This window comes from Eptatretus burgeri, chromosome 21, assembly GCF_056783735.1.
Source record: "Eptatretus burgeri isolate ZD-2024b chromosome 21, Ebu_testis_v1, whole genome shotgun sequence".
In the NCBI taxonomy this organism is placed as follows: domain Eukaryota; kingdom Metazoa; phylum Chordata; class Myxini; order Myxiniformes; family Myxinidae; genus Eptatretus; species Eptatretus burgeri.
This window is the reverse complement of record NC_140981.1, coordinates 2062365-2089790: the sequence shown is the minus strand read 5'-3', so window position 1 is coordinate 2089790 and position 27426 is coordinate 2062365. Positions and strand designations below refer to the sequence as shown.

General features: G+C 47.5%; 3 protein-coding genes across 27 annotated transcripts in view; 2 read left to right on the top strand and 1 right to left on the bottom strand.

The window, feature by feature from the left end:
• The window catches only part of LOC147008163 (uncharacterized), a 195652-nt gene that overhangs the window by 23305 nt on the left and 144921 nt on the right, over nt 1–27426 (bottom strand). Inside the window, 6 exon segments of the mRNA XM_085865642.1 lie at nt 3775–3894; nt 9391–9472; nt 9619–9767; nt 11610–11795; nt 11931–12057; nt 24366–24782. Of these exon segments, the coding sequence (XP_085721768.1) occupies nt 3775–3894; nt 9391–9472; nt 9619–9767; nt 11610–11795; nt 11931–12057; nt 24366–24782 (1081 nt within the window).
• On the top strand, nt 1526–14672 carry LOC147008170 (uncharacterized). 24 transcript variants are annotated; one of them, XM_085865413.1, is made up of 6 exons: nt 2394–2442; nt 2522–2668; nt 3845–3951; nt 4140–4259; nt 4371–4436; nt 9433–14672. In XM_085865413.1, exon 6 carries the CDS (start codon nt 9828–9830, stop codon nt 11778–11780), a length of 1953 nt encoding a protein of 650 aa, XP_085721539.1. In that variant the 5' UTR covers nt 2394–2442; nt 2522–2668; nt 3845–3951; nt 4140–4259; nt 4371–4436; nt 9433–9827; the 3' UTR covers nt 11781–14672. The 24 variants fall into 24 exon arrangements, with proteins under 24 accessions (XP_085721550.1, XP_085721541.1, XP_085721559.1 ...); XM_085865424.1 differs by lacking the exons at nt 2394–2442; nt 2522–2668 and adding an exon at nt 1526–1820 and having other exon boundaries at nt 3845–3942; XM_085865415.1 differs by lacking the exons at nt 2394–2442; nt 2522–2668 and adding an exon at nt 1526–1820.
• LOC147008169 (uncharacterized) lies at nt 17943–26119 on the top strand. Of its 2 annotated transcripts, none has more exons than XM_085865437.1 (2): nt 17943–18449; nt 19254–26119. In XM_085865437.1, exon 2 carries the CDS (start codon nt 19262–19264, stop codon nt 20837–20839), a length of 1578 nt encoding a protein of 525 aa, XP_085721563.1. In that variant the 5' UTR covers nt 17943–18449; nt 19254–19261; the 3' UTR covers nt 20840–26119. The 2 variants fall into 2 exon arrangements, with proteins under 2 accessions (XP_085721563.1, XP_085721564.1); XM_085865438.1 differs by lacking the exon at nt 17943–18449 and adding an exon at nt 18497–18665.

The following is a 27426-nucleotide window of genomic DNA, read 5'->3' as shown; positions in this document are numbered from 1 at the left end:
GTCGGTTATTTGGTCGGTCGGTCATTTGGTCGGTCATTCGGTCGGTCAGTCAGTCGGTCGGTCATTTGGTCGGTCATTCGGTCGGTCAGTCGGTCGGTTATTTGGTCGGTCGGTCATTCGGTCGGTCAGTTGGTCGGTCAGTCAGTCGGTCATTTGGTCGGTCAATCGGTCGGTCGGTTATTTGGTCGGTTGGTCATTCGGTCGGTCAGTCGGTCGGTTATTTGGTCGGTCATTCGGTCGGTTGTTCAGTCGGTCGGTTGATTGGTCGGTCCTTCAGTTGATCGGTCGGTCAGTTGATCGGTCATTTGGTCGGTCGGTCAGTCAGTCGGTCGGTCATTTGGTCGGTCGGTCAGTCGGTCGGTCGGTCAGTCGGTCGGTCAGTCGGTCGGTTATTTGGTCGGTCGGTCAGTCATTCGGTCGGTTATTTGGTCGGTTGGTCAGTCGGTCGGTTATTTGGTCGGTCATTCGGTCGGTCAGTCGGTCGGTCATTCGGTCGGTCAGTCAGTCGGTCGGTCATTTGGTCGGTCATTCGGTCGGTCAGTCGGTCGGTTATTTGGTCGGTCAGTCGGTCGGTCATTCGGTCGGTCAGTCAGTCGGTCAGTCGGTCGGTTATTTGGTCGGTCGGTCAGTCGGTCGGTTATTTGGTCGGTCAGTCTGTCGGTCAGTCGGTCGGTCATTTGGTCGGTCAGTCGGTCGGTTATTTGGTCGGTCATTCGGTCGGTCAGTCGGTCGGTCATTTGGTCGGTCCTTCAGTTGATCAGTCAGTCGGTCGTTCGTAGCTCATTTTAATGTCCCCTATCTCCACGTTGTCAGAGGGCCGGGGAACAAAAACAAAGATTACAACCTCACACTTCAATGGAACAAGGACAAAAGGTTCGATGGATCAGGAAATCCGAGTGAGATAAATAAATAATTAACTCTCTCCGAACACGTTTGAAAACATCACCTCCATCTACCTTGGATGGCGAAGGATATCATGGACCCACTGAGATCAGCGCCAAGTGAAGGCCTCACGACGTGGAAACGAACACGTCACGAAGAATCACGGAGAGCTCCTGAAGAGGGCGTGTCTAATCATGTGACGTCACCGAAATCTCCGGTGAAAACGCTGAAACACGAAAGACGATCATCAGCGAACACGTGATGAAGCATTCTCCTGATAACGTGAATCGAGAAAACTCCTCTGGTTACACAGATTTACCAGATCTGCGTCACAGGACGGGAAAAAGTACGAAATATCTTCTTTGAGAACTGCGAACACAAATATTAACCGGTGTTGTAATCCCTGACGGTGTAATCCGCAGCAGTATCGGCGTCACACTCGAACAAATCTCACGTTCGATGGATGTTCCGCCGTGTCGCGCGAATCAGTTCGAAAATACTTGATTGGATTTTATTTAATTTATTTATTTGACAATAGAAATCCTGTCACAACAAGTCCACCGGGAAGTGAAATGGGACGGCTGAAGGAGCAAGGGGTGGGGGAGGAGCTTAGATGGAGGGGAGGAGCTTAGATGGAAGGGAGGAGCTCAGATGGAGGGGAGGAGGGGCAAGGAACCAATCACAAGGACGGGGTGGAGGTGCATGTGGAGAGGAGGTGGAAGTTCAGTGATGGGAAGCGGGAAGAGTTTAATTCTGTTTTTAAAACTTTATTTCTCTCCCACCTCCTCTTCCCCATTCATTCTTATTTCGTCGAAAATTGTTGTTGAGGTCAATTTTCTCCCTTGGCTGGACTCCGTCACCTTCTACAATCCACAACATGAATACCTTGAGACGCAACACCTTGATGGCTACCTGTGAAAAGGTTATCTTTGGACACGGTGAGGTTCTTAACCGTCCACCAGGGTCGTGTGGCCGAGGCCTCGAGGTTCAAGAGACCGAAGGTCTTTGGAACCCCTAATCTGTTCGACCGGTCGAGTGACCCGTTCACTGTGAACGTTTCGAGATGAAGGATTTTGTTTTTTTTATTATAATATAAAATTAAAAGGGATCAGGTCGGGTCGGGTCAGGTATCGCTTTTAGTTGATCGACGACGCCAACGAACGAAAAATTTAAATAAATTAATTTTATATGTTTGATTGAACGTCATTCTCAGGATTATCGTCGTGTTTGCTCCGCACGGCCCATCGTGAGCATCCCGTCTCCATGGCGACCATCTCCATTGTTTAAACCGGAAGTGCAGACGTTTCACTCCACCCACAATAAAAAAAAAATGACGTCAAGGTAATTCAGTGAAATCGCACAAATCTTGTCAAAAACCAAATGGACACGTTCGACGTGAAAATCCATGGAGAAGTCGGTGAATAAAAAAGCTTTATCGGCGAATTTACGATAAAAAAAATGAGGAAGAAGAAGAGGAATCACGTGAGTCGCGCATGCACACTGATCGCCTCGTTTGAATCGAGGAGTGAACGGTTTTTCCACCCGCGTTGATGGATCGATGTGAGTTCGTTGGTTAAAACTTTAAACTTGATGTTTAAAAACCGTTGAGTGCTTGATACTGACGGCGGCTGTGATGCAGATGTTTAAAGTATTGAACGGTGGAGACATGATAAGTGCAGAAGAGACTTTTCAGTGGAACCGGCAATGATTGGACCAGTCTGCGTTTTTGGCGGGAAAACGAGAAATCGGGCCAGTCTGCGTTTTTGGCGGGAATCCGAGAAATCGGGTCAGTCTGCGTTTTTGGCGGGAATCCGAGAAATCGGGCCTAATTAATGCAAGGTCCGGTGTGAGTTCATTGTGTGCGTCCTTGTGTGAGTGTAAATAGAAGGAGAGTGATGACGGCGGGACACAAGGATTAGTAAAGGGACTTTTATGAAGGAAGAGGACATTTGGCCCATCGAGCCTGTGTTACAGGTTATGTTTTCACCCCTGTATGGTTGTGCATGAGCAGGATATCTCAAAACGTTGTGAACGGATTCATACGAAATGTCGTGGACAGGTTGTGTGTGTGTGACGAGGACGAATTGATTCAGCTCAGGATCCAGGTAAGGCCTACCTGTGTGATATAAAAGGTGAACTATTCAGCCTGGCAGAGGTGTGTGCTCCACCGAGTGTCCGTTCATTGTTCGGTGTGAGAATGTCCTTTTGATGATCCCGAGCGTCTGATTTTTCTTGACAATGGAGTTTGGAGTCCGAGGAAGGAGTTTGACCATCTGTGAAGAGGTTGTGGGTCATCATGTGTGTTGTTATACCATCTCTGATTATACCCCCCCCCCCTCAGCACTTTACCAATCATCAATGTCAAACTTACAGGGCGGGAGTTCTCAACAGCTTGCTTGCTTCCTTTCTTATGAATGGGTGTTGATAGATAGTCGCCATTTTCCAATCCCGTGGAAGATCCTCTTCATCGAGAGACTTTTGGAAGATCATCAGTGGAGGTTCTGCAATGACATGAGCTCTCTCTCTCTCTTTCAAGCATCTTGGATGGATACAGTCCGTCCTGCAAACTTTGACCTCTTTCGGGCCAGAAGCTTTTTTTTCTGACTGTCTCTGTGAAGTTTGGGACGGCACCCAACTCAGGGCCTTGAAAGTGCTGCTCCATTATGGGTACATGACACAGGTCCTCATGTGTGAACACACTGCTGAAGAAGCCCTTCAATATGTCTCCTTTCTCACCATCTGTTTCAGATAACTTTCCAGAGGGGTCGACACCATTGAGATTTGAACTCAGATTCTGAGCTCAGCTTGATTCGTCCTCTTGGCAGTTTTGTCCAGTCAGGCTCCGTGATTTGTTTCCTTCCTCGGTGTAACACACCGTCAGTAGTCGTGTACCTTTTGCATGCTCTGTGCCTTTTTGCGTCACTGTGCCACGGCTTCTCTGGAGATGTCGGGGTTTCTCCAGATTCCCTTCTGAGACGAGGCTGCGGGATTTGGAATGCATCCTTCCACATTCTGTTCGAAATGCTGCCTGAAAAAGCTCCAAAATTCACGACAGCTCACGTAAGCAAGGTGATCTACCCGTTGGATCTCCTCGAGCATTTGATTCACACGATCAAAATTTCCCTTATTCGGTTTAAGTTTGGGTGGTATTGCTGACTCACGTGCCTTGGCAAGTACACTAAGCTCCACAACTATGCAGCAGTGGTCGTAACGAGGTATTCTGTGTAATTAACCATCTCCTGTCTGTTTGTTAGTAGATCCACGACGATGAAGCAGAAGTCGCAACTCATCTCCACGAGTGTTCATCTTCTGGTTTGGGGTTCGGTGCGCACGGACGACGGATCGCCAAGAGTATAAAAGCCCATCAAAAATATCAGGTTGGAATTATTTTCTTCGAAATATTCAAGGAGACTGGAAGACATTATGTATCAATTTATTTTAAAACACTACATGAACAAATGTGATCGGATTATTTTTTTACCTTGTAGGATGTTTCGTTTTGATGTTACAGCCTCTTGAGCATGCCAAAGTCTGAAGCCTCGGCCTAGCGTCAGGTGTGCTTATTTCTTATTTATTTATAACACACCCTGCTGATGTAAATGAGCACTCGTTTTACTCTGAGTGTGTTGCACATAACGTGCAGTGAATTGCACCTCCTTGTGCGTTGTATTTATTTTATTTTTTTAAGTTTCTGTACTTCGTCCACGAGGCCCGTTTGCAAGTCACTGTCTGCAATTCCAACAGAAGAGACGTTATTCATCTTTCATGAAAAATGTTTTTCAAGTTTTGTTTGTCCTGTTTGTTTGTTTTCAGGAGAACACACAATTGTATTAAAAAAAATTGTCCTTTAAATCCCTTTCTTAAATCGTCCTAATGAAGGGGGACAGACAAATACACACTGTGTTTTACATCGGTAGATTATTCCCTCCGCCACCAAAGGTGAAGGAGGTTATGTTTTCACCCCTTTCTGGCTGTTTGTGTGCAGGATATCGCATGGTTTTTTTGTGGACAGGTTGGGTGTGTGACAATAGATTTTGGTGAAGATCCGGATCTGGATCCGACAACTAGAATTTTTTTCGAGATTCTTCACCATTGAGAGATATCACCAAAAGTGATATGTAGCACGATATCTCAAAAAGTTCTGGACGGATTCGGATGAAACTTGGTGGACAGGTTGGGTGTGTGAATTCGAAATGAAGAATTGATTCAATTTTGGTGAAAATCTGGATCTGGATTCAACAATTTTTTTCAGTGATTCTTCCATCATTGAGAGATACGGCTAAACTAATATTATATAGTGTTGCGGTTCTGCAAAACCGCATGACTCTAAGGCAATGGCACCCAACATGCAGTGATCCCCAGGCAGTTATTTCATTAGTATTTGTGTAGTTAGTCCTCCCCTCATGTCTGTTGAGTTAACGGGACGAAGCGCGTTGCGTGGGTCTCGTAGTTAGGTTTAATAAATATCTCTGATTCATACTCTGATCCCAACTCTAACCCTGTCCTTTTAGCCATAGTCCATAACAAGCATGCAAGCACATACGCCATTCAATAGGCAATTGTTTATGGGCACACCACGATGCCTCCGTTGGCCCAGAACATCCACATCCCCGTGACACACGAAACAACCTGCCCCAGGATTTGTGCGCCATTATTTCGTTCAAATCTGCGCGTCAATTACCAACCGGCACCTCACCTTACTCCGCACCAAATCTCACCACTTTGTCCACACCCCCTCGTACCTCTGCATTGCTACAATTCACCACTCGATTTTGAGCCGCGCAGCCAGACAGACCAGTGCGGAGCACACGGTGCCATGAGCCCCGGCGAATAAATCGGCAGGAGATAACACGCCATATCATGAGGTGGGAACGCTCAGGCAGAGCATCCCACAGAGGTCCACGCTACACATACAGAACTTTACACGGCTGGGTTCGGGATCTTTCTCCTCGCGCATATATTCTCTTCTCTCTCTCAATCCACCCCTCGATCCCATCTTCTGTAGATGCATAAAGAAGACCGTTAATGACTCGCAATCCCATTTTCCTCTGGCACGACACTGCACCCTTCACGTCGCCTACATAGCACCTCCTCACTCCAACACCAGAGACACCGGCATCTTTCCCACTACCCCTCCCAAAGCGTCTTGGGCCGCGTTGGTCAGCCGACCGCGCCAGGCATTTCGAGGGCGCTCATCCTCACCTTTTTCTTTCTTTCTTGGTTCTCTGACTTTCCTCGGGTGTGTGTGGGTGTGTGATGGCGCCTGTCCTCGAGTAAGTAAGATTGTGGAAGATAGTCGAGATAATCCTGCTCTGTCCTCTTTTGTAATTTACCTTTTGTCGCACCCCACAAATTCCTTACTATCCCCTGCTGTACATAAAAAATAAACCCCATTCATTGTGCCACATAAGTTTCCTCGCTCGATTGTAAATAAATGTGTTGTTTGGAAATGTTCCCAGCTCGTTTTCCTCTTTTCTTCCATTGGTACAGCACGGTCCGCACCCGAGTTCAGCTGGGACGTTGTTCCCCAACAATCTTTTTCCTCGCCAGTACGTGCTTGGCAGTTCCGCTCGGCTGCATCTGATCTGGTAAGGTGATCCGGTTTGACCAAGTGCGTACCGAGGGCATGTCCCCCGGTAATTAGATCACCTGACCTTGAGGTAAACGGTATTTATTAGACGGAGGACCCTAAGTCACGTGGTCAAGTTACTGGTGTTCGCGGTCGATTAGCGACCCGCCACGTCGCGAAGATATTCGTGTGCGCCGGCCTGTGATTCCGGAGAGTCTGGTGGGAACCCGAGGGAGTTCACCCCTTCTCCCCTGACCCTGGGTCCGCAACAACAGCACGATATCTTAAAAGGTTGTGGACAGATTAGGATGAAGACAAATATGAACTGTAGACAAATAGAAGACAAGATCGGTAAATGCATGTCTGAGGGATGGTTGAGGACCTTGAGCGCCCTGCGGAAATATGGGGGGGGGGGCACCGCAGATAGAGCAAGGGGGCGAGGCCTGAGAGGAGATGATAGAAGACGGAAAGACCACCGACCTGTCTGCTGTGAGAGAGTGAGAGACCCAAAGACTCGGCCTCATCGCGGGAGAGAAGGCTCTGTGGTGCTGGGTTGAGGTACAGTGGGGAGTAATAAGAGAGGGGCAGAAGGCAGTTGAGGATTTGACGAGGTAGAGAAATGAGATGGAGGAGATGGGGCAGGGGAAGGAGGCAGCTTTGTGGATGAGAGGGGGTGGGCAACTTTGGGAAGGATGAGTGAGGGGGATGAATGGTGGGAGAAGGGTGAGGGGGGAGAGTTGAGGGAGAAAGGTGAGAGGGAAGCTTGGAGGGGGAAGAGTGTGATGGTTGCTTTGAGAGGGAGGGGAGACGATGAGAGGAGGCAAGGCCAAGGTGCAGGAGGACGATGCGAGAGGTGGGGAGAGGGGGAGGATTGAAATTGGCAGCCGTATGGTAAAGAAGGGAGCAGGCAGGGGGAGGGACAATATTTGAAGGGTTGGGAAGAAGGGGAGGTGTGCTGAGAGGTAGGAAGGAGCATGTTTGTGGTGATGAGTGGACTGATTGAGAGAAGGAGATATCTGTGAGGTTGGAATGGAACCCACAGATGTTAGAACACCACACAGCTTGGGACAACGGAGGAGGAGCTGATACTGAGGCAGAAGACGGTGAAGAGGTAGATAACAGGTGAGGGGTTAGGAGGAGGTAGATTGAAGGAGGTGGGGTGAATTGGCACTGAAGTTGGTAAAAAGGGACGATTGATGGAACACGGACAAACATTACAAATTGGGACTTTAAATTGTTTTTTAAACTCAGAGATGTGATTAAAGACATGACATGTCATCCCTCATATCAGCATTGATGACATGACATCACATGACCCTGAAGAGGAACCGCCGCCGTCGCTTTTCATCCGGTGTTGATAAATTGTTGCGGTGTTGGTGTGGCACAGGCATGATGGACCGAATGGCCTCCACCTGCATCTAATTTCCTTGTGTGTCCTTCTGTGGGACGGAGGAACAGAAAGAAAACAACAACAAACAAGCTATCATGGCACTCGGGAGAGGGTAGACCTCCGCCAGGCTGAACAGGTTCCGTTTTGTGATCCCACTGATCGGCCGGATCTGAATTCGGTCCTGAACCCAAACCGAATCGACTTGTTCATGTCACATAACCAAGTCATCCACCAAGTCTTGTCAAAACTCATCCACAACTTTCACGGACAGATCGAAAAAAAACATCAATTAAAGTTGATCGTGTTGTGGATCTGCATTAAGGGTTAAATGGGTTTAGTTTATAATAGTTATTTCGGAGTGTATGTTCAGCATCAGTGTACGTAATAAATGTATTTGACGAGGCAGTGTCGAAGTTGTCTGGCGAGCCCCTCGTCTTCCTGCCCAAGAAATTGTTGCGGGCCGGGGGTCTGGGTGAGAAGACCACCGGGGGGGGAGGGGAGAAGCTATCTTTGGTTCCCACCAGACTCCTCGGAATTGCAGGCCGTCGTACACGGATAATCCCATGACGCGGAAGGTCGCCAACCGACCGTGAACGCCAATAACTCAACCACGTGACTGAGGGTCCTCCGTCTAGTTTATCCGGTTACCTAAAAAAATAATCACGTGATCTAATTACCGGGGGACACGCTCTCGGTGCGCCTTGTCCGAACCGGATCACTTTACCGGATCGGATGCAGCCGAGCGACACTGCCAAAGACGTACCGGATAAAAGGAACGGATCGTTGGGAATAAAGTCCCTGCTAGGTTCGGATACGGACCATGCTGGATCAATGAAAGAAAAGACAAAAACGAGCTGGGAACATTTCTACAAAGGGATTTATTACAGGCAGGCGAGGAAAGGTCTCCCGTCCGCGGGAGACATCTGTGGCCGTTGTGGTGAGCGAAGACCGACGGTAAGACGTTATTGTAACCCCACGCGTAGACCCGAACAAGATGCGTGCTATTCGTGGCCCGCTCTGTGTATGATAATAAATTATCCCGGGGCTACGCGTGGGTCCGCCGCCATGGAGCATGCGGTCATTTATCAAAGGCGGTGGTGTGCGCGGTGCCGGCCCTGATCTGTGTCAGGAATTGAAGGAAAAGATTGGATATAATTATTAGATGTAGACTTGGACAATTGGATGTCGACTTGAATAGAGAAGGTTTAAAGTTAGAGATACAATCAGACCTAACGATGAGATCCACACAACGCACTTTGCCCCGTTTGTCCCATTAGACAAGAGGGAAGGGACTATCTGTACATATATTGATGAAATAACTGTCTGGAGACCACTGTATCATGGATGCCATCGATTTGGAGTCCAACAATATTTTTGTCCAATTTATTATTTCCCTTCCTTTCTGTTCTTCGTGTTTTTTTCCGTGGGTTGGCAGAATACCTTTTTATTCCTTTATAACCTTCTGACTACCTTTTTTAAAAACAGGAACCAGAAAACAGTTCTTATTGAGATGAGAAAATTTGTTTTTCATTTTATTCTGTTTACTCACCTGACACTTGGATTCCTTTAATTGCTTGGTCCTTCATATCAGGAGAGGTGACGGAGCCAGCAGGAATCGGTCCAAGATTACCCTACAACCCGAGTACATCTCAACAACACCAAGTCTCAGTTATCCGACATGTTCTGCACCCCCAGCAATCTGTACTGAACCGACAGGCGAACAACACGAACAGAGACACGAACATTGAGGGGAGACATCCGCAAGCTGAATGCACACTCTCTCAAGCTCAAAGCTACAGCCAGAAAATCGAACGGAAACACGATCAATCTGAACAGGCAACTTCTCAGAAAGCCTCAGACTTTGCAACAACTTTTTCTCCACCTGGTGCCTCTCAGCCAACTCAACCGCCAGGTGCACAACCTGCTCTGAATCACCAGCAATCCAAACTCCGAGGTGAAGAGAGACATTTGGAATCTCAACGCAGAATGGAACAGATAAGGAAGAAAACCAAACAGAGACCACAGTCCTCAAATGTGTGGTCCTCCAATGAACAACGCCGGCAAATTGAACAGGCAATCCAAGAGAAAGCCTCAATCTTGCCCACAAAATACTGGGACATTCCAAGTCCTCCTCTACCAGATACGTCTCAGGCAAACACCTCCTCACTTTCACAATTTCTTCTGAAACACCAGGTGTCTAAACTCCCTTATGAAGAGACACAACCAGAATCTCAATGCAAAATGGAACAGATAAAGAAGGAAACCGAACAGACACCGCAGTCCTCCGATGACATACCCCGGCGAATTGAACAGGTAATCCAACAGAACTCCTCAATCTTGCGTCCGGAATATGGAGTCAATCCAAGTCCTCCTCCACCAGGTATGTCTCAGGAAAACACCTCCTCAATTCCACGATCTGTGCTGAAACACCAGGTGTACAAACTCCCTAATGGCAAGAGACATCAGAAATCTCAATGCAGATTGGAACAGACATGCAAGGAAACTGAACACAGACCGCAGTCCTCCGATGAAAAACGCCGGCGAATTGAACAGGAAATCCAAGAGAAAACCTCAATGTTGCGTACAGAATACGGAGTCGATCTAAGTACCCTTCTACCAGGTACGTCTCAGGCAAACACATCCTCACTGACACTATCTGTTCTGCAACACCAGCTGTCCATACTCCGAGATGAAGAGAGACATCAGAAATCTCAACGCAGAATGGAACAGATGTGCAAGGATACCAAACAGAGACCACAGTCCTCCTATGTGTGGTCCTCCGATGAACATCGCCGGCAAATTGAACAGGCAATCCAAGAGAAAGCCTCAACCTTGCTCACAAAATACGGAGTCAATCCAAGTACACCTCCACCAGGTACGTCTCAGGGAAACACATCCTCACTTACACCATCTGTTCTAAAACACCAGCTGTCCAAACTCCCTTGTGAAGAGAGACAACCGGAATCTCAACGCAAAATGGAACAGACAAGCAGGAAAACCAAACAGAGACCACAGTCCTCCAATGTTTGGTCCTCCGATGAAAAACGCCGGCGAATTGAACGGGAAATCCAAGAGAAAACCTCAATCTTGCCCACAAAATACTGGGACATTCCAAGTCCTCCTCCACCAGGTACATCTCAAGCAAACACATCCCCACTTTCACAATTTCTTCTGAAACACCAGGTGTCCAAACTCCCTTGTGAAGAGACACAACCAGAATCTCAATGCAGAATGGAACAGACATGCAAGGAAACTGAACAGAGACCACAGTCCTCCGATGAAAACCGCCGGCAAATTGACCGGGAAATCCAAGAGAAAACCTCAATGTTGCGCACAGAATATGGAGTCAATCCAAGTCCTCCTCCACCAGGTATATCTCAAGCAAACACGTCCCCACTTTCACAATTTCGTCTGAAACACCAGGTGTCTAAACTCCCTTATGAAGAGAGACAACCAGAATCTCAATGCAAAATGGAACAGATAAGGAGGGAAACCGAACAGACACCGCAGTGCTCCGATGACATACGCCGGCGAATTGAACAGGTAATCCAACAGAACTCCTCAATCTTGCGTCCAGAATACGGAGTTAATCCATGTACTCCTCCACCAGGTATGTCTCAGGAAAACACATCCCTACTTACACCATCTGTTCTGAAACACCAGGTGTCCAAACTCCCTTGTGAAGAGAGACCACAGTCCTCCGATGAAATACGCCGGCGAATTGAACAGGTAATCCAACAGAACTCCTCAATCTTGCGTGAAGAATACCGAGCCAATCCAAGTACTCCTCCACCAGGTACGTCTCAGGGAAACACATCCCCACTTCCACTACCTGTTCTGAAACACCAGCCACCGAAACCCGGAGGTGAAAAGAGCTTTCATGAATCTCTGCGGAGAGACGAACAGAGACGAGAGAAAATCGAACACACGTACAAGTAGATGGAACAAAGATACCTGCGAATTGAACAAGGAATCCAACACAAAACCTTCGTGTTGCAAACAAAATACGAGGTCATCGAAGGATGCGCTGGGACGACAGTGAGGTCTTCGTCTTCAAGGGAGGATCCGAGGGCCGAGTCACCTTTGTACCAGGACGCGGTGTCTCATTGGGTGTGAACCCCCAACTGCTCACTTCCCTCTCAACCAGACATAAAAGGATCACCCTGTCCAAGTTCACCACCGATGGAATCACCGTCACCGAAACCACCACCAATGTCTTCCCAGGAAGTCCAAAGTAAAGAAATAATACAAAAAGGGGAATAGGATGAAAAGAATAAGAAGAGGAAGAATCGACAAAGTAAACTACGTTGGGTGTGGGGGGACAAGTGGGTGAGGTGTGGAGGAGGTGGGAATAAATAGAAATGTTTTATGTTTTTTTTAACAAGAGGAAGCAGAAAACTTCTTATCAAGATGAGAAGTTTTTTTTTTTTGATGTTATACTGTTCACTCACCTGACACTTCTTTTAATTGCTTGGTCTATCAGGAGAGGTGATGGAGTCAGCAGGAATCGGACCAAGATTACCCGACAACCGAAGTGCATCTCAACAAAACCAAGTCCCAGTTATCCAACATGTTCTGAAACACCAGCAATTTGTACTACGGACTGAACTGGTGAACAACACGAACAGAAACGTGAACAAAATGAGAGGAGACATCCTCAAGCTGTTCGCTCAACAATCAACAACAACAACAACAACAACAACAACAACAACAGTGAAACCAACAAAAACACGATCAAGTTTTACTTACTCTGAGCTGAACAAAGAAACCAGGGAGTCAAACTCCAGCAAAGGGAAGGGAAACACCAGGAAATCGAGATACATGAATATCGAATAGAGACACCTACATATTGAACAGAGACACCTGCATATCAAACAGAAACACCTGCATATCGAACAGAGACACCTGCATATCGAACAGAGACACCTGCATATCGAATAGAGGCACCTGCTTATGGAACAGACAGACACCTGCATATCCAACAGAGACAGACACCTGCTTATCGAACAGAGACACCTGCATATCAAACAGAGACACCTGCATATCGAACAGAGACACCTGCATATCGAACAGAGACACCTGCATATCGAACAGAGACACCTGCATATCGAACAGAGACACCTGCATATCGAACAGAGACACCTGCATATCGAACAGAGACACCTGCATATCGAACAGAGACACCTGCATATCGAACAGAGACACCTGCATATCAAACAGAGACACCTGCATATCGAACAGAGACACCTGCATATCGAACAGAGACACCTGCATATCGAACAGAGACACCTGCATATCGAACAGAGACACCTGCATATCGAACAGAGACACCTGCATATCGAACAGAGACACCTGCATATCGAACAGAGACACCTGCATATCGAACAGAGACACCTGCATATCGAACAGAGACACCTGCATATCGAACAGAGACACCTACATATCGAACAGAGACACCTGCATATCGAACAGAGACACCTGCATATCGAACAGAGACACCTGCATATCGAACAGAGACACCTGCATATCGAACAGAGACACCTGCATATCGAACAGAGACACCTGCATATCAAACAGAGACACCTGCATATCGAACAGAGACACCTGCATATCGAACAGAGACACCTGCATATCGAACAGAGACACCTGCATATCAAACAGAGACACCTGCATATCGAACAGAGACACCTGCATATCGAACAGAGACACCTGCATATCGAACAGAGACACCTGCATATCGAACAGAGACACCTGCATATCGAACAGAGACACCTGCATATCGAACAGAGACACCTGCATATCGAACAGAGACACCTGCATATCGAACAGAGACACCTACATATCGAACAGAGACACCTGCATATCGAACAGAGACACCTGCATATCGAACAGAGACACCTGCATATCGAACAGAGACACCTGCATATCGAACAGAGACACCTAAATATCGAACAGAGACACCTGCTCATCGAACAGAGACACCTACATATCGAACAGAGACACCTGCATATCGAACAGAGACACCTGCATATCAAACACACTTGCATACCGAACAGAGACTCCTGCAATTTGGACCGGAGATCCATCAGCAAGCCTTCGATTTGTATCCAACTTGCAGGGTCAATCAAGCGACTCCTCCATAACCAGGTACATCTCAGCCAAATGACCTGAACCAAAATCGAATCAGCTCGGCTTTTTCTTTTCACCTCCTCAACTCATGCACCGAGTTTTTTTTGTCTGAATCCGTCCACAACTTTCTGAAATATCGTGCTTCGTATTGTTTTTGGATGCTTGGTGTTGGCTTCATGGTGTAGGTGGTGGGTTTGGGACCCTAGGGTCCTGAGTTCAAATCCCACTTGGCCATTGAATTAATACCAGGTGGGCCTGTCATCCTTTTGAGGTGGAAAAATGAGTACCAGCTTGCTGGGATGATTGGGCTATTTCAATATCCTGTGTCCGAGTGGTGACCCATCCAGGAATGTTCCCGATAGCCCAGGAGACTGCTGTGACACCTCTGATTCTCCGTGCACAGTGTGGTCCTGATGGATGTATTGTTTTTGACCTTATCTCTCAATGGTGAAGACTGAAGTATCATTTTTAAAAAATTCGTGTGTCAGGATCCGGATCTTCATCAAAGTCCAATCAGTTCGTCCTTCTCACACACCCAACGTGTCCACCAAATGTCGTCCGAATCCGTCCACAACTTGTTGAGATATTGTGCTCACAGACAGACAAACAGACTGACAGAGAGGGGTTAAAACATAACCTCCGTCTCCCTTCCGTGGTGGTGGGAAAGAACTTGACACTAAAAATAAACCATTAATCCAGAAAGAGGATGTTGTGACTCATTTTGCTCGTTTCTGTTCCTGAATCACCCCGCTCAGGGTTTGCATCACACCACAAAACCACAACGGATCGCTTGAACCATCACTTTCTCTTGCAGGAAGATTCAACAACCTTCAACTGAACGTGTCCCTTGGCTCCTTGAACTGTAACCACCCTCACGATCTAACTTTACAACAATTAACTCAACCATTAATTCCTGATTGAGGTCACTTGTTAACTTGGAGGCAGGATGAGCGTGGTCACGTGTTTGTTTGGAGGCAGGATGAGCGTGGTCACGTGTTTGTTTGGAGGCAGGATGAGGGTGGTTACGTGGTTGTTTGGAGGCAGGGTGAGGGCAGTTATGTGTTTGGAGGCAGGATGAGCGTGGTCACGTGTTTGTTTGGAGGCAGGGTGAGGGTGGTCACTTGTTTGTTTGGAGGCAGGGTGAGCGTGGTTACGTGGTTGTTTGGAGGCAGGGTGAGGGTGGTTACGTGTTTGTTTGGAGGCAGGGTGAGGGTGGTTACGTGGTTGTTTGGAGGCAGGGTGAGGGCAGTTAAGTGTTTGGAGGCAGGATGAGTGTGGTCACGTGTTTGTTTGTAGGCAAGATGAGTGTGGTCATGTGTTTGTTTGGAGGCAAGATGAGCGTGGTCATGTGTTTGTTTGGAGGCAAGATGAGTGTGGTCACGTGTTTGTTTGGAGGCAGGATGAGCGTGGTCACGTGTTTGTTTGGAGGCAGGGTGAGGGTGGTTACGTGTTTGTTTGGAGGCAGGGTGAGCGTGGTCACGTGTTTGTTTGGAGGCAGGATGAGCGTGGTCACGTGTTTGTTTGGAGGCAGGGTGAGGGTGGTTACGTGGTTGTTTGGAGGCAGGGTGAGGGTGGTTACGTGGTTGTTTGGAGGCAGGGTGAGGGCAGTTAAGTGTTTGGAGGCAGGGTGAGTGTGGTCACGTGTTTGTTTGGAGGCAGGGTAAGCGTGGTCACGTGTTTGTTTGGAGGCAGGGTAAGCGTGGTCACATGTTTGTTTGGAGGCAGGATGGAGTAATCAGTTAAGGGATAAAGAGGATTTTCCAGAGTCAGAGAGATCATTGATGAAAACCTGAAAGAGAACAAGGCCCAGAACACTGGATTGAGGAACTCCAGCCTGGACAGTAAGAGGGGATGAGAGAACTACATTTAGGGCCACACGTTGGCTTCGTCAGGAGAGGAAGTCTGCGAGTCATGAGTGGAGATGTCCTTGGATGCCATAGGAAGAGAGTTTGGTGAGCAGGACACGGTGCCAGACCGTGTCAAAAGCACATGATATGTCTCGGGATGTGGCTCTGATTTCATGTCCGGCATTGAGGACCTCCATCCATTGTTAGGAGAGCAGAAGCAGCATATCCAGGGGAGAGTGACCTAGTCTAAATCCAAATTTAGATCGGAAATCAGGCCATTGAAGAAGAGGATTTAATGTCTGAAGTGATGATGGATTCCCTAACCTTGCTGATGATTGGGAGAAGGCTGATTGGTCTGTAGATGCAGGGATCTGTTTTTGCACCTTTTTTATGCAGAGCAGTTATGTTTGCTGATTTCCAAGCAGATGGTAGATGACCTTGAGCAAATGAGAGGGTGAATAGAACAGAGAGAGGGTGAGCAAGAGCAGAGGAGCAGGTTTTTAGGACACGTGGGCCGATGCCGTCTGGACCGGTTGCAGAATCTGACTCGAGGTTTGACAGCAAATCTCCACCTTGTCAGGAGAAAAGGACACAGAGTCCAGGGACAGTTGGGTGTGACTGGGTAAGGTGGGTACGGGAAGCGATGGGTTTCGGACACAAGATTTCGATGCAAACACCGAGTTTAGACATTCAGCCTTTTCACGTGCAGTGTCAGCAGTGCGGCCATTTGAAGTAAGGGAGGGGATGGAGGGGGAACGTTCACCAGAAACAAACCTCACGAAACGCCTCCAGGACTTGGAGGAGGGAGAGAGGTTTGAGAGTTTAGACGAGATGAGAAAGATGTTGTTTTCTGGCTCTCCTGAGGGTAGATACACACTTGTTCCAAGCTTTGTGGAAGAAACAGAGATTACCCTCAGTCGGGTTTGCCTTCCATGAGGTGAACGCAAGTTGTTTCAGGACAACTGCCTCGCCACAAGCTTCAGTGAACCAAAGGCGGGAGGAAGGGTCGGACAACTGAAGACGAGAGGGGATAAATCTGTGCATGAGGGAGAGCAAGTTTCTTTGAAAGAATTCCCAGGATGACTTGATGTCGAAGAAAGTCGAGATGGGAAACCAGCCCAGAAGCAGCTTGGAGACCCTGCCAGTCGGTTTGAGTGAAATGCCAGACTCGATGGCAGTGAGGTGGTTCTCTGATAACCCCCAGAGAGATGTCCACTTTGACAAGGACGTGGTCAGATGTATCGATTGGAACGAAGGAAGAACATCAGATATTTTCAAGGAAATTTGTCAAAATCAGATCCAGAAGAGAGGGAGTACCATTGGTTGAGATCTGGCTCGGGAAGTTGACCGATTGAGTCAGTCCCAATGAGTCCCAGAAAGCTTTTGCTGAGGTGCCATGACAGGTGAGAGAGGTACCCACACCTAGCCAACTGGCATGATGACAATTGAAGTCACCACATATGAGGAAGAGAGAGTTTGGATGAGAAGATAGAAGTTGGTCCATGTTTTCGGATAGTGAGGTGTAGATGGAGTCATCACTGTTAGGTGGACGGTACAGTACACATATAAACATGAGGTGGGAGTGGAGGGGAAGCCGTAGCCAGAGGTATTCCTGGGGGTGTCGTGTGGGGGAGTGAGGGCAGTGCTCGGTGACTGAGGAATCGTCTTTGATGAAGAGAGCAACTCCGCTGCCAGGATGAGGCTCAGGTCTGCAATACCGGAGGAGGGAGTAACCAGGGAGTTAGAGACATCTTGAATTAGGAAAGTTTCTGTTAAACAGATTATGTTTGGTTTGTCAGTGGCAACCTGTATGGAAAGATCTGTCAGGTTTGAGCGAAGGCCCCGGATGTTTGAGGTCCACACTGTTAATGAAGAGGGAGGGAAGGAGGTTTTGAGGAGAGGGGAGGAGTGGGGGGGGAGAGAGTGTGAAGGTTGCTTTGAGAGGGAGGGGAGAGTGACGGCCAAGGTGCAGGAGGGCGATGGGAGAGGTGGGGAGAGGGGAAGGATGAGACTTTGTGGAGGTATGTTGAAGAAGGGAGCGGCGGGGGGAGGTACAAGATTTGAGGGGTTGGGAAGAGGGGGAGGTGTGCTGAGAGGAAGGAAGGAGCATGTTTGTGGTGATGAGTGTTCTGATTGAGAGAGTGAGATATCTGTGAGGTTCGAATGGAGCCCACAGATGTTAGAACACCACACAGTTTGGGACAACGGAGGAGGAGCTGATACTGAGGGAGAAGACAGTGACGAGGTGCTCAGAGCTGAGGTAGGATGAGGGTTAAGATGAGAGACGTAAGATTAGGAAAAGGAAAGGTTGATGAAAAATCGTTGTGGTGTTTGGTGAATATTTGGATCCGCAAACACCGAAGGAAGCTCCTCTGGTCGTTCGACGAGAGTTGCAGGAAGAAGAAGAAGAGGCCGTCGTGAATCACGTGGTTTCGGGAGGTGCAACATGAGAGGTTAAAAGAACAAATAATTTTTTTTTTCAGATTGGGTAACATTAGGTAATGGAAAAGATGAAGAAAAAAATCGTGAAGGTATTTGGTGAATGTGGGTCGGCGAAAGTCGATGGTTGATCGATAAAATAAGGAGGAAGAAGAGTCGGTACAGGAAGTCACGTGACTCCGTCGGGTATAATGTGAGGGAAAAGATTTTTTTGTTGGATTTTTTTGTTTTTTTTTGGACGAAACAGAGGGTGTAGTTGAGAGGGATAGGAGGATGGAGGGACAAGTGTTGAAAATATAAGCTGATGTTAAGGAGAAACTACAATAAACACGATGGCGTACACAGACGGGAAGAAGGGAAGGCCTCAAGGAAACCTCGGAGACGAGGGTAGGCCTCAAGGAAACCTGAGGTGAAAAGACGACGAAAACTCAACAATGAGCACAAGTTTCAACACAAGACCGAATTGGAAACACAGAGATAACAAAATGACTGCAAAAACGCGAGAAAAACGACCGGAAAACTTATCTGAGAGAAAGTCGGCAGAGACTCGGAAAATTCGGTCCTGAACCCAAATGGAATGGACTTGTTCATGTCACATGACCAAGTCGTCCACCAAGTCTTGTCAAAACTCGTCCACAACGTTTATACACAGACAGAAAAAACATCAATTAATGTCGATCGTGTTAGGGATCTGTGTGAAGGGTCAAATGGGTTTAGTTTATAATAGTTATTTCGTAGTGTATGTTGACCATCAGTGTACGTAATAAATGTATTTGACAAGACAGTGTCGAAGTTGTCTGGCGAGCGACTCCCTTCCTTTCTGTTTTACCTGGTTTCCCGTGGGTTGGCAGAATACCTTTTTATACCTTTATAACCCTCCTACTACCTTATTTAACAAGAGGAAACAGAAAACAGTTCTTACCTGGATGAGAAATTTGTTTTTTGGTTTTATTCTGTTTACTCACCTGACACTTCTTTTAATTGCTTGGTTCTTCAGGATCGGTGATGGAGCCAGCAGGAACCGGACCAAGATTACCCGACAACATGAGTACGTCTCAACAAAACCAAGTCCCAGTTATGCAACATGTTCTGAAACCCCAGAAATCTGAACTACGGACTGAATCGACGGGAGAACAACACAAACGAATTGAGGTGAGACATCCACAAACTGAACGGACACTCTCTCGAGCTCAAAGCCGCAGCCAGAAAATGAAACGGAAACACGATCAATCCGAACAAAGAAACCAGGAAGTCAAACTCCAACAAAGGGAACAGAAACACAAGGAAATCGAACAGAGACATCAGGGAACCGGACAAAAACACCTGCAAAAAAAAGCCTCGGACTTTGCAACAACTCTTTCTCTACCTGGTGCCTCTCAGCCAAATCAACCGCCAGGTACACTACCTGCTCTGAATCACCAACAATCTAAACTCCGAGGTGAAGCAGCACAACTGGAATCTCAACGCAGAATGGAAGAGAAACGACAGAGGACCGATGAAAAACGCCGGCAAATTGAACAGGCAATCCAACAAAAAGCCTCAATCTTGCGCACAAAATACGGAGTCAATCCAGGTACACCTCCACCAGGTACGTCTCAAGAAAACACATCCCCACTTACTCTAACTGCTTTGAAACACCGGCTGTCCAAACTCATAAGTGAAAGGAGACATCATGAACTTCTACGGAGAGACGAACAGAGAAAAGAGGAAATCAAAAAGAAAGACGCGCGTATCGAAGAAAAATGCCTTGGAGTTGAACAAGCAATCCAAGAGGTTTCCTTCGCCTTGCAAACAAAATATGGAGTCGACACAAGTCATCTTCTTCCAGGTATGTCTCAGGAAAACACAAACAAAGTTAAACTCTCTTTTCTGGAAGATCAACTGCGCAAACTCCGACATGAAGAGAGACGTCAGCAAGGTTTACAGAAAGACAAACAAATACAAATGGAGATCGAAAAACAATGCCTTGGAATCGAACAAATTATCGAATACGTAACCGTCGTCTTGCAAACAAGATATGGAGTCAATGCAGGTATTCCTCTACCAAGTCCGTCTCAACAAAACACAAGCCAAGGTAAGCTTTCTGTTCTGGAGGATCAAGTGTGCAAACTCCTCGATGAAGAGAGACGTCAGCAAGAATTACAGAAAGACAAAAACAGACGAGCACAGATCGAACAGAAATGTCTGCCAATTGAACAGGCAATCCAAGACAAAACCTTCGTCTTGCCAACCGTGCATGGAGTCAATCCAAGTACCCCTCCACCAGGTATATCTCAGGGAAACACATCCTCACTTTCACTACCTGTTCTGAAATACCAGCTGCCTGAACTCGGAGATGAAAAGAGCTTTCATGAATCTCTACGAAGAGACCAACAGAGACAAGAGAAAATGGATCAGACATTCAGGGAGATGGAACAAAAATGCCTGAAAATTGAACAAGCAATGCAACACATCTTCGTGTTGCAAACAAAATACGGGGTCATCGAAGGATGCGCTGGGACGACAGCGAGGTCTTCGTCTTCAAGGGAGGATCCGAGGGCCGAGTCACCTTTGAATCAGGACGCGGTGTCTCATTGGGTGTAAACCCCCAAATGCTCCCTTCTTTCTCGACCAGACATAAAAGGATCACCTTCTCCAAGTTCACCAACGAAAGAATCACAGCCATCGAAACCGCCACCAATATCTTCCCAGGAAGTCAAAGTAAAATTTTGAAAAAAACTCAAAAACGGAGGGGAATAAAAAAGGGGAAGAGGACGAATGGAAGAAGAAGAAGAAGAATCTAAAAAGAAAACGAGGTTGGGGGGGGGGTTGAGAGTGGATGAGGTGTGGAGGAAGTGTGAATAAATACAAATGTTTGGCTTTTTTATCAAGAGGAAACAGAAAACAGTTCTTATCAAGATGAGAAGTTTGATTTTGATGTTATACTGTTTATTCACCTGACAATGCATTGTGATTGTCGCCATGGAAACGGGAGAATTAGTTTTATTTTTACGTTTTCCTTCAGTGATCATTATTTAATTTTCGTCTCCACGTTTTGTTATCACCAATCTCGTGGCACAATCATTATTTAATTATCAACCGAGCGTGGCCGCACAAACTGCAGCAGCTGTTTGACTTCAACACCAACCTGGTGTTGGCTTGGTGGGGAGCATGGCTGGCTTGGGATCTTCGGGTCCTGAGTTTGAGCCCTGTGGGCCAATGAATTAATACCAGGTGGGATTGACTCAGCCTGTCATACAAGCCTGGTGTTGGCTGAGTGGTGAGGATGGCTGGCTTGGGATCTTTGGGTCCTGAGTTTGAGCCCTGTGGGTCAATGAATTAATACCAGGTGGGATTGACTCAGCCTGTTATACAAGACTGGTGTTGGCTTCGTGGTGAGGATGGCTGGCTTGGGATCTTTGGGTCCTGAGTTTGAGCCCTGTGGGCCAATGAATTAATACCAGGTGGGATTGACTCAGCCTGTCATACAAGCCTGGTGTTGGCTTCGTGGTGAGGATGGCTGACTTGGGATCTTAGGGTCTTGAGTTTGAGCCCTGTGGGTCAATGAATTAATACCAGGTGGGATTGACTCAGCCTGTCATACAAGCCTGGTGTTGGCTTGGTGGGAAGGATGGCTGGCTTGGGATATTAGGGTCCTGAGTTTGAGCCCTGTGGGCCAATGAATTAACACGAAGTGGAGTTGACTCAGCCTGTCACACAAGCCTGGTGTTGGCGTAGTGGCGAGGATGGCTGGCTTGGGATCTTTGGGTCCTGAGTTTGTGCCCTGAGGCCAATTAATTAACACCAGGTGGGGTTGACTCAGCCTGGTGTTGGCTTGGTGGTGAAGATGGCTGGCTTGCGATCTTTGGGTCCTGAGCTTGAGCCCTGTGTCGAATCAATTATCACCAGGTGATGATCGATATCTTTTGGGTCCACCGTGGGTGATCTTTCCAACCGAGCATTTGCATCTGTGTGTGTGCTGAACAAGCATCCGTGAGTGTAATGAACACACTCCATCTCATCTCATGGTTCTCTTGAAGGTGACAGCACACCACGTGACTCGGTTACACGTGTCCAGGTGAGATGTTCCACCTCCTCGTACTTGTCTGTGATCAGGAAATCTCCAAACGTGATGGACGGATTCGGACGAAACTTGTCGGACGGGTTCGCTGGATGACGAGGACGAATCGATCCGATTTTGCTGAAGGTCCGAATCCGGATCCGAATAAAAAAAAAATTGTAAGTGTTTTTCTTCACTATTGAGAGATGGGACCGAAAACGACTTACAGCACGATATGTCACAAACGTGTTTACGAGTTCGGACGAACCTCGGCGGACGAGGTGGGTTCGCCGACAAGAACGAGGTGATTAAATTTCGGTTCCATCAGGTTATGGATACAAGTCCGGCCTGTCAGCGGCCATTGGGATACAAAACGTAAACTGTTGATCCTAATGAAGGTTTGTAATTCACCATGAATCACCGAATGGTGTTTTATATCGCAGTAACACTCTGTGGAGACACAAACGTGTTGTCACCACTCGGTTCCCACGGGAGAGAATGAAGAGGTGAAACGACTGAGTGACGTCACTGCCGAGCTCGCGATAAAAACCGCTCATTTCTGAAGAAACGTTGATTCCTCAAAGCCGATTCGTCACAAGGGTTGGTTGACCCAGTTTGCTTCACGTCGGTTTCATTGGTTTGGTTTTCTTCCTGCCCCCCCCCCCGGTCACCACTTCACCACAACGAATCTTCTGCTGTAATTGAGGGACGGAACGTTTCCTTTCGGAGACCATTTGATCGTTCTTCGGAGGGAAAATCGTGACTAGGCCCGAGGCTTTGACATGGCGAAGCGGAAGCTCTGGGTCTGGGTTTTAGTTAAAACAAAACAACCACAGGACGGACAACTTAATGGCGCGTCCACGACCGCCCGAGTTATTGTGGTGTACACACGACCTAAAGCTGTGTACCCTGGGTTAGAATCCTGTCCCTGCCATGCAGTGTTTCACGGATTCCAGGGGACCAATCACAAGGCAGCACATTTTGTTCCCGCCCCCGTAGTTTGCATCGTTTCCGTTTGACCCCCTGATTGGCAGACAGGAATCACGTGGTGCGTTGAACAGGCCCCAGAGGCTCCGTTTGACCTCCTGATTGGCAGACAGGAATCACGTGGTGCGTTGAACAAGCCCCAGAGGCTCCGTTTGACCTCCTGATTGGCAGACAGGAATCACGTGGTGCGTTGAACAGGTCCCAGAGGCTCGGAGCAGCGTCGGCGCTGACGTGAGGAAACGTCATGAGAAGGGAGGAGTGTACAACACGAGCTGTCCGTCGCACTCCTTGTCGAACAGCGAAAGGTCACGTGGGCGGAGAAAACGTTCTGAGTCGTTTTGGCTGCGAGAACAACCTTGGGGATTCGGCAGAGGAAGAAGAAGAGCACGCTCCATGTTTTACTTCTCTCACGGCTGTCATGGCAACGGGTTCTCGTGGACTCTGAGGAGATGAAGTGGTTGTTTCGAGTTGCGGTTTCTGCTTTTTGAGTGCTGGAGATGAGTGCGGTTCGTGCTTTGTGACCGACAAAGTGATCGAGGATTGATTTATCCAAACACGAGCACACTTTACTCAAAAACACACGAACACGTGTTCGCACTGTGACGTGGGGTTTGGGGTTGTGCTTGGAGTTCGGGTTTGGGGGGTTCGGATTCGTGTTCTGATTGGTGTTTGGGGTTGAGGTTGGTCGTAAAGGGTCAGAATCAGGGTTGTGGTTTGTGTTCGGGTGGAAGAAGGAATAGGATTGGGGTTGGGTTCGGAGTTTGGGTCTCGGTTGGGGTTTGGCTTGGAGTTCGTGTTCAGGTCGGTGGAAGAGTTCGTGGAGGTTCCAGTTGTATCGTGACAGTCACACCGACTGTCGTCAGATTGTTAATTCCCCAGACTGTCCTCATGATGGTTCCTGCAAGAAACCAATGGAGTCACGTGTCTTGGGTTCTGGAAAATCAGAGTCACATGTGCCAGATCATAGGACGCCGATGGAGTCACATGTGCCAGATCATAGGACGCCGATGGAGTCAGATGTGCCAGATCACAGGACGCCGATGGAGTCAGATGTGCCAGATCTTAGGACGCCGATGGAGTCACATGTGTCAAATCACAGGGCACCGATGGAGTCACATGTGCCAGATCACAGGACACCGACGGAGTTACATGTGCCAGACCATAGAACGCCGATGGAGTCTCATGTGCCAGACTGTAGGACGCAGATGGAGTCACATGTGCCAGATGACAGGACGCCGATGGAGTCATGTGTGCCAGAACATGGGACGCCAATGGAGTCTCCTGTGCCAGATCACAGGACGCCGATGGAGTCGCATGTGTCAGATCGCAGGACACCGATGGAATCACATGTGCCAGATCGCAGGACGCCGATGGAGTCACATGTGCCAGATCACAGGACGTCAATGGAGTCGCATGTGCCAGAGCACAGGACGCCATCGGAGTTACGTGTGCCAGATCACAGGACGCCATCGGAGTCACATGCGCCAGATCACAGGACGCCTACGGAGTCACATGTGCCAAATCATAGGACGCCTATTGAGTCACATATGTCAGATCATAGGACGCCGATGGAGTCACATGTGCCAGATCACAGGATGCCGACGGAGTTACAGATCCACGATCTGATGGTTTCACCGATCGCCCCGTCGCTGCTCGACCTATTGTGTGCTCAGTGGTGTTTGCCTGCTCCCACACACGTGTCCTTTGTGGTCGAAGATCCCAATGGGAGGCGGTTGTACGGTCACGTGCTGAGGCCTGCATTTTACCCGTGCATCACGAAATTCTTCAAAATGCATTTTAACTTCACTCGTTCTCCCGCGGGGTTCATTCACACCTTGCCGTGATGTGTGTGCGTTCACATTCCGTGCCCCGACGGTGTGTGCCCGTGCAGGTGGTCACGCTCGGAGAGATCTTCACCCCGGAAGTGGTTTTCCCAACGGGTCATGGAACCTTGGAATACGCAGCGCGGAGCATTGTAAACCACGTCTGTTTCGCAGGTTGCCATGGAAACGGATTCGTCGATCCCCATGATCCACGAACTTTGTCCTTGGACAGTTCGCTCCACTGGGACGTGCTGTGCGGTTGGAAGCAACGGCGGTTCTCCACCCGCACAGCACACAGGGTTCGGTTTCGGTTTTCATGTCGATTCATCGTTGATGATGTTCCCAGGATACTTGTTCTCATTTTGAAATCTCGTTCTCAAACTCTTTCGGCAATCCCAACAATCCCAACATCCCATCTCAACAATCCCAATATCCCATCCCAACAATCCCAATATCCCATCCCAACAATCCCAATATCCCATCCCAACAATCCCAATATCCCATGCCAACAATCCCAATATCCCATCCCAACAATCCCAATATCCCATGCCAACAATCCCAATCCCAATATCCCATCCCAACAATCCCAATATCCCATGCCAACAATACTATATGCTAATAATAAACAGCTGTGCCAGGTCCCAGGAAACCAGGTTTGTGGGTTGATTAAAATCCCAATTATAATCCCATGAATACCAGAAGGTGTGACAAACCATCATTCACCCCCACCAAGAGAAAACACGGATTATTGAAACCCTGCCTTGATCAATCATCGGGTTTCTCGATACCTCAGTTACCAGAACAAGGACCACGTGTTTCCTTTCAAGTTATCAATTCACTTTTGTTGTTTTGGAACTTTAAAATAATTAAATAACACGTTTCGCTTCCTTCTGGACGGGGAGTTGAATCACCATGTGGTTCATTCGTTGTGTTCGGTCACGTGTTCAGGTTTCCATTTGTGTTTGTGTCGATGGTGCTCAAGGTATTAATAAACAACGAGCCGAAACCCCGTCACAGACGGATTCCGTTCCATGAGCCCAATATGACAACCAGTGGCGGCTCTTGTAAGAGCCGGATCCCAGTCAATGTACTCCATGGCCTTACCTAATGAGGCCGACACAACGTCGTTGTACACGACATTTTTAGTGTACACTACTCCTTGTGAAGAAGTCCCCTGATTTGTGCACGCGTCTACTTTGACGTACAAACACCGTGTCAAAACTTCTCAGGTCACAGTACCAAGAAAAACGTGACGTGACCGCAAGGAGGAGCACAAAATTGGTCCTTCAGTATTAATATGTAGATGCTTCAGAGTTGAAGGTTGACTATTGCCACTATGTGCGATGCACTCTTACAGATACGAAGTTTCTTTCAGTCCAGGTCACAGTACCGAGAAAAACGTGACGCGACTGCTCGGAGGAGCACAAAATTGGTCCTTCAGTTTTAATATATAGATGGGTCTGACCAACTCAAAATCAATGAGTGTGTTTATCTATCTACCAACTATACGAACTAGAGGGAGAGCACTCGGTAGAGTGCAAAACCTCCGTCGCCAATACTGCTGGGTCACTCAAGTGAGCCTGATATCCTATTCATTCAATTTGACGTCAACAGTGCTCACAGAGTTATAGTTTGCAACTTTCCCTTTTACTTTTAACTTTTACATACTCAATTCATTCGTCATAACCAGATTCCTTGAGACAGAAATAGATTTTACGTGGGTATATCCACCTGAAGTTGCAAAATCAGCCGCAATTATAATTTTGGCATGTTTTTTGTTGGAAATCACTTCTTACATGTAGAAATGCAAAAAAAAAAAAAAAAAATCCAAATTTTGTTGAAAAAAGGTTGCAAATTTTTTTTTTCTCGAACAATTTTTTTTTGGGGGGGTTGGAAATCACTTAAAACATGAAGAAATGCAAAAAAAAAAAATTCTAATATTTTTTTCAAAATGGCCGCCATAGCGGCCATATTGGATTTTGGACCAAGTCCAAAATCTAATGGCATGATCCTTGGACCAGACCGAATCCCCCCCCCCACCAAGTTTCGTAGAAATCCGTTGAGGAGTTTTTTCCGTAATACTGTTCACAAACAAACAAATAATAATAATAATAATAAGACCCGTATCTTGTCAAAAGGTGGCCACGTGTGACTTCTTTAAGGTCACACTGAGGTGAACAGAGCTGCTATCCACCAGGAGCGACTCCTTGAGGAATATCTGCCTACGAGAGATTCCGATGAGAATCGTTCTACAGAGTAACCATGAAAAATATGCTTTTGCCTCATAACGTCACCAAATGACGTCATAATGTCTCAAGCTT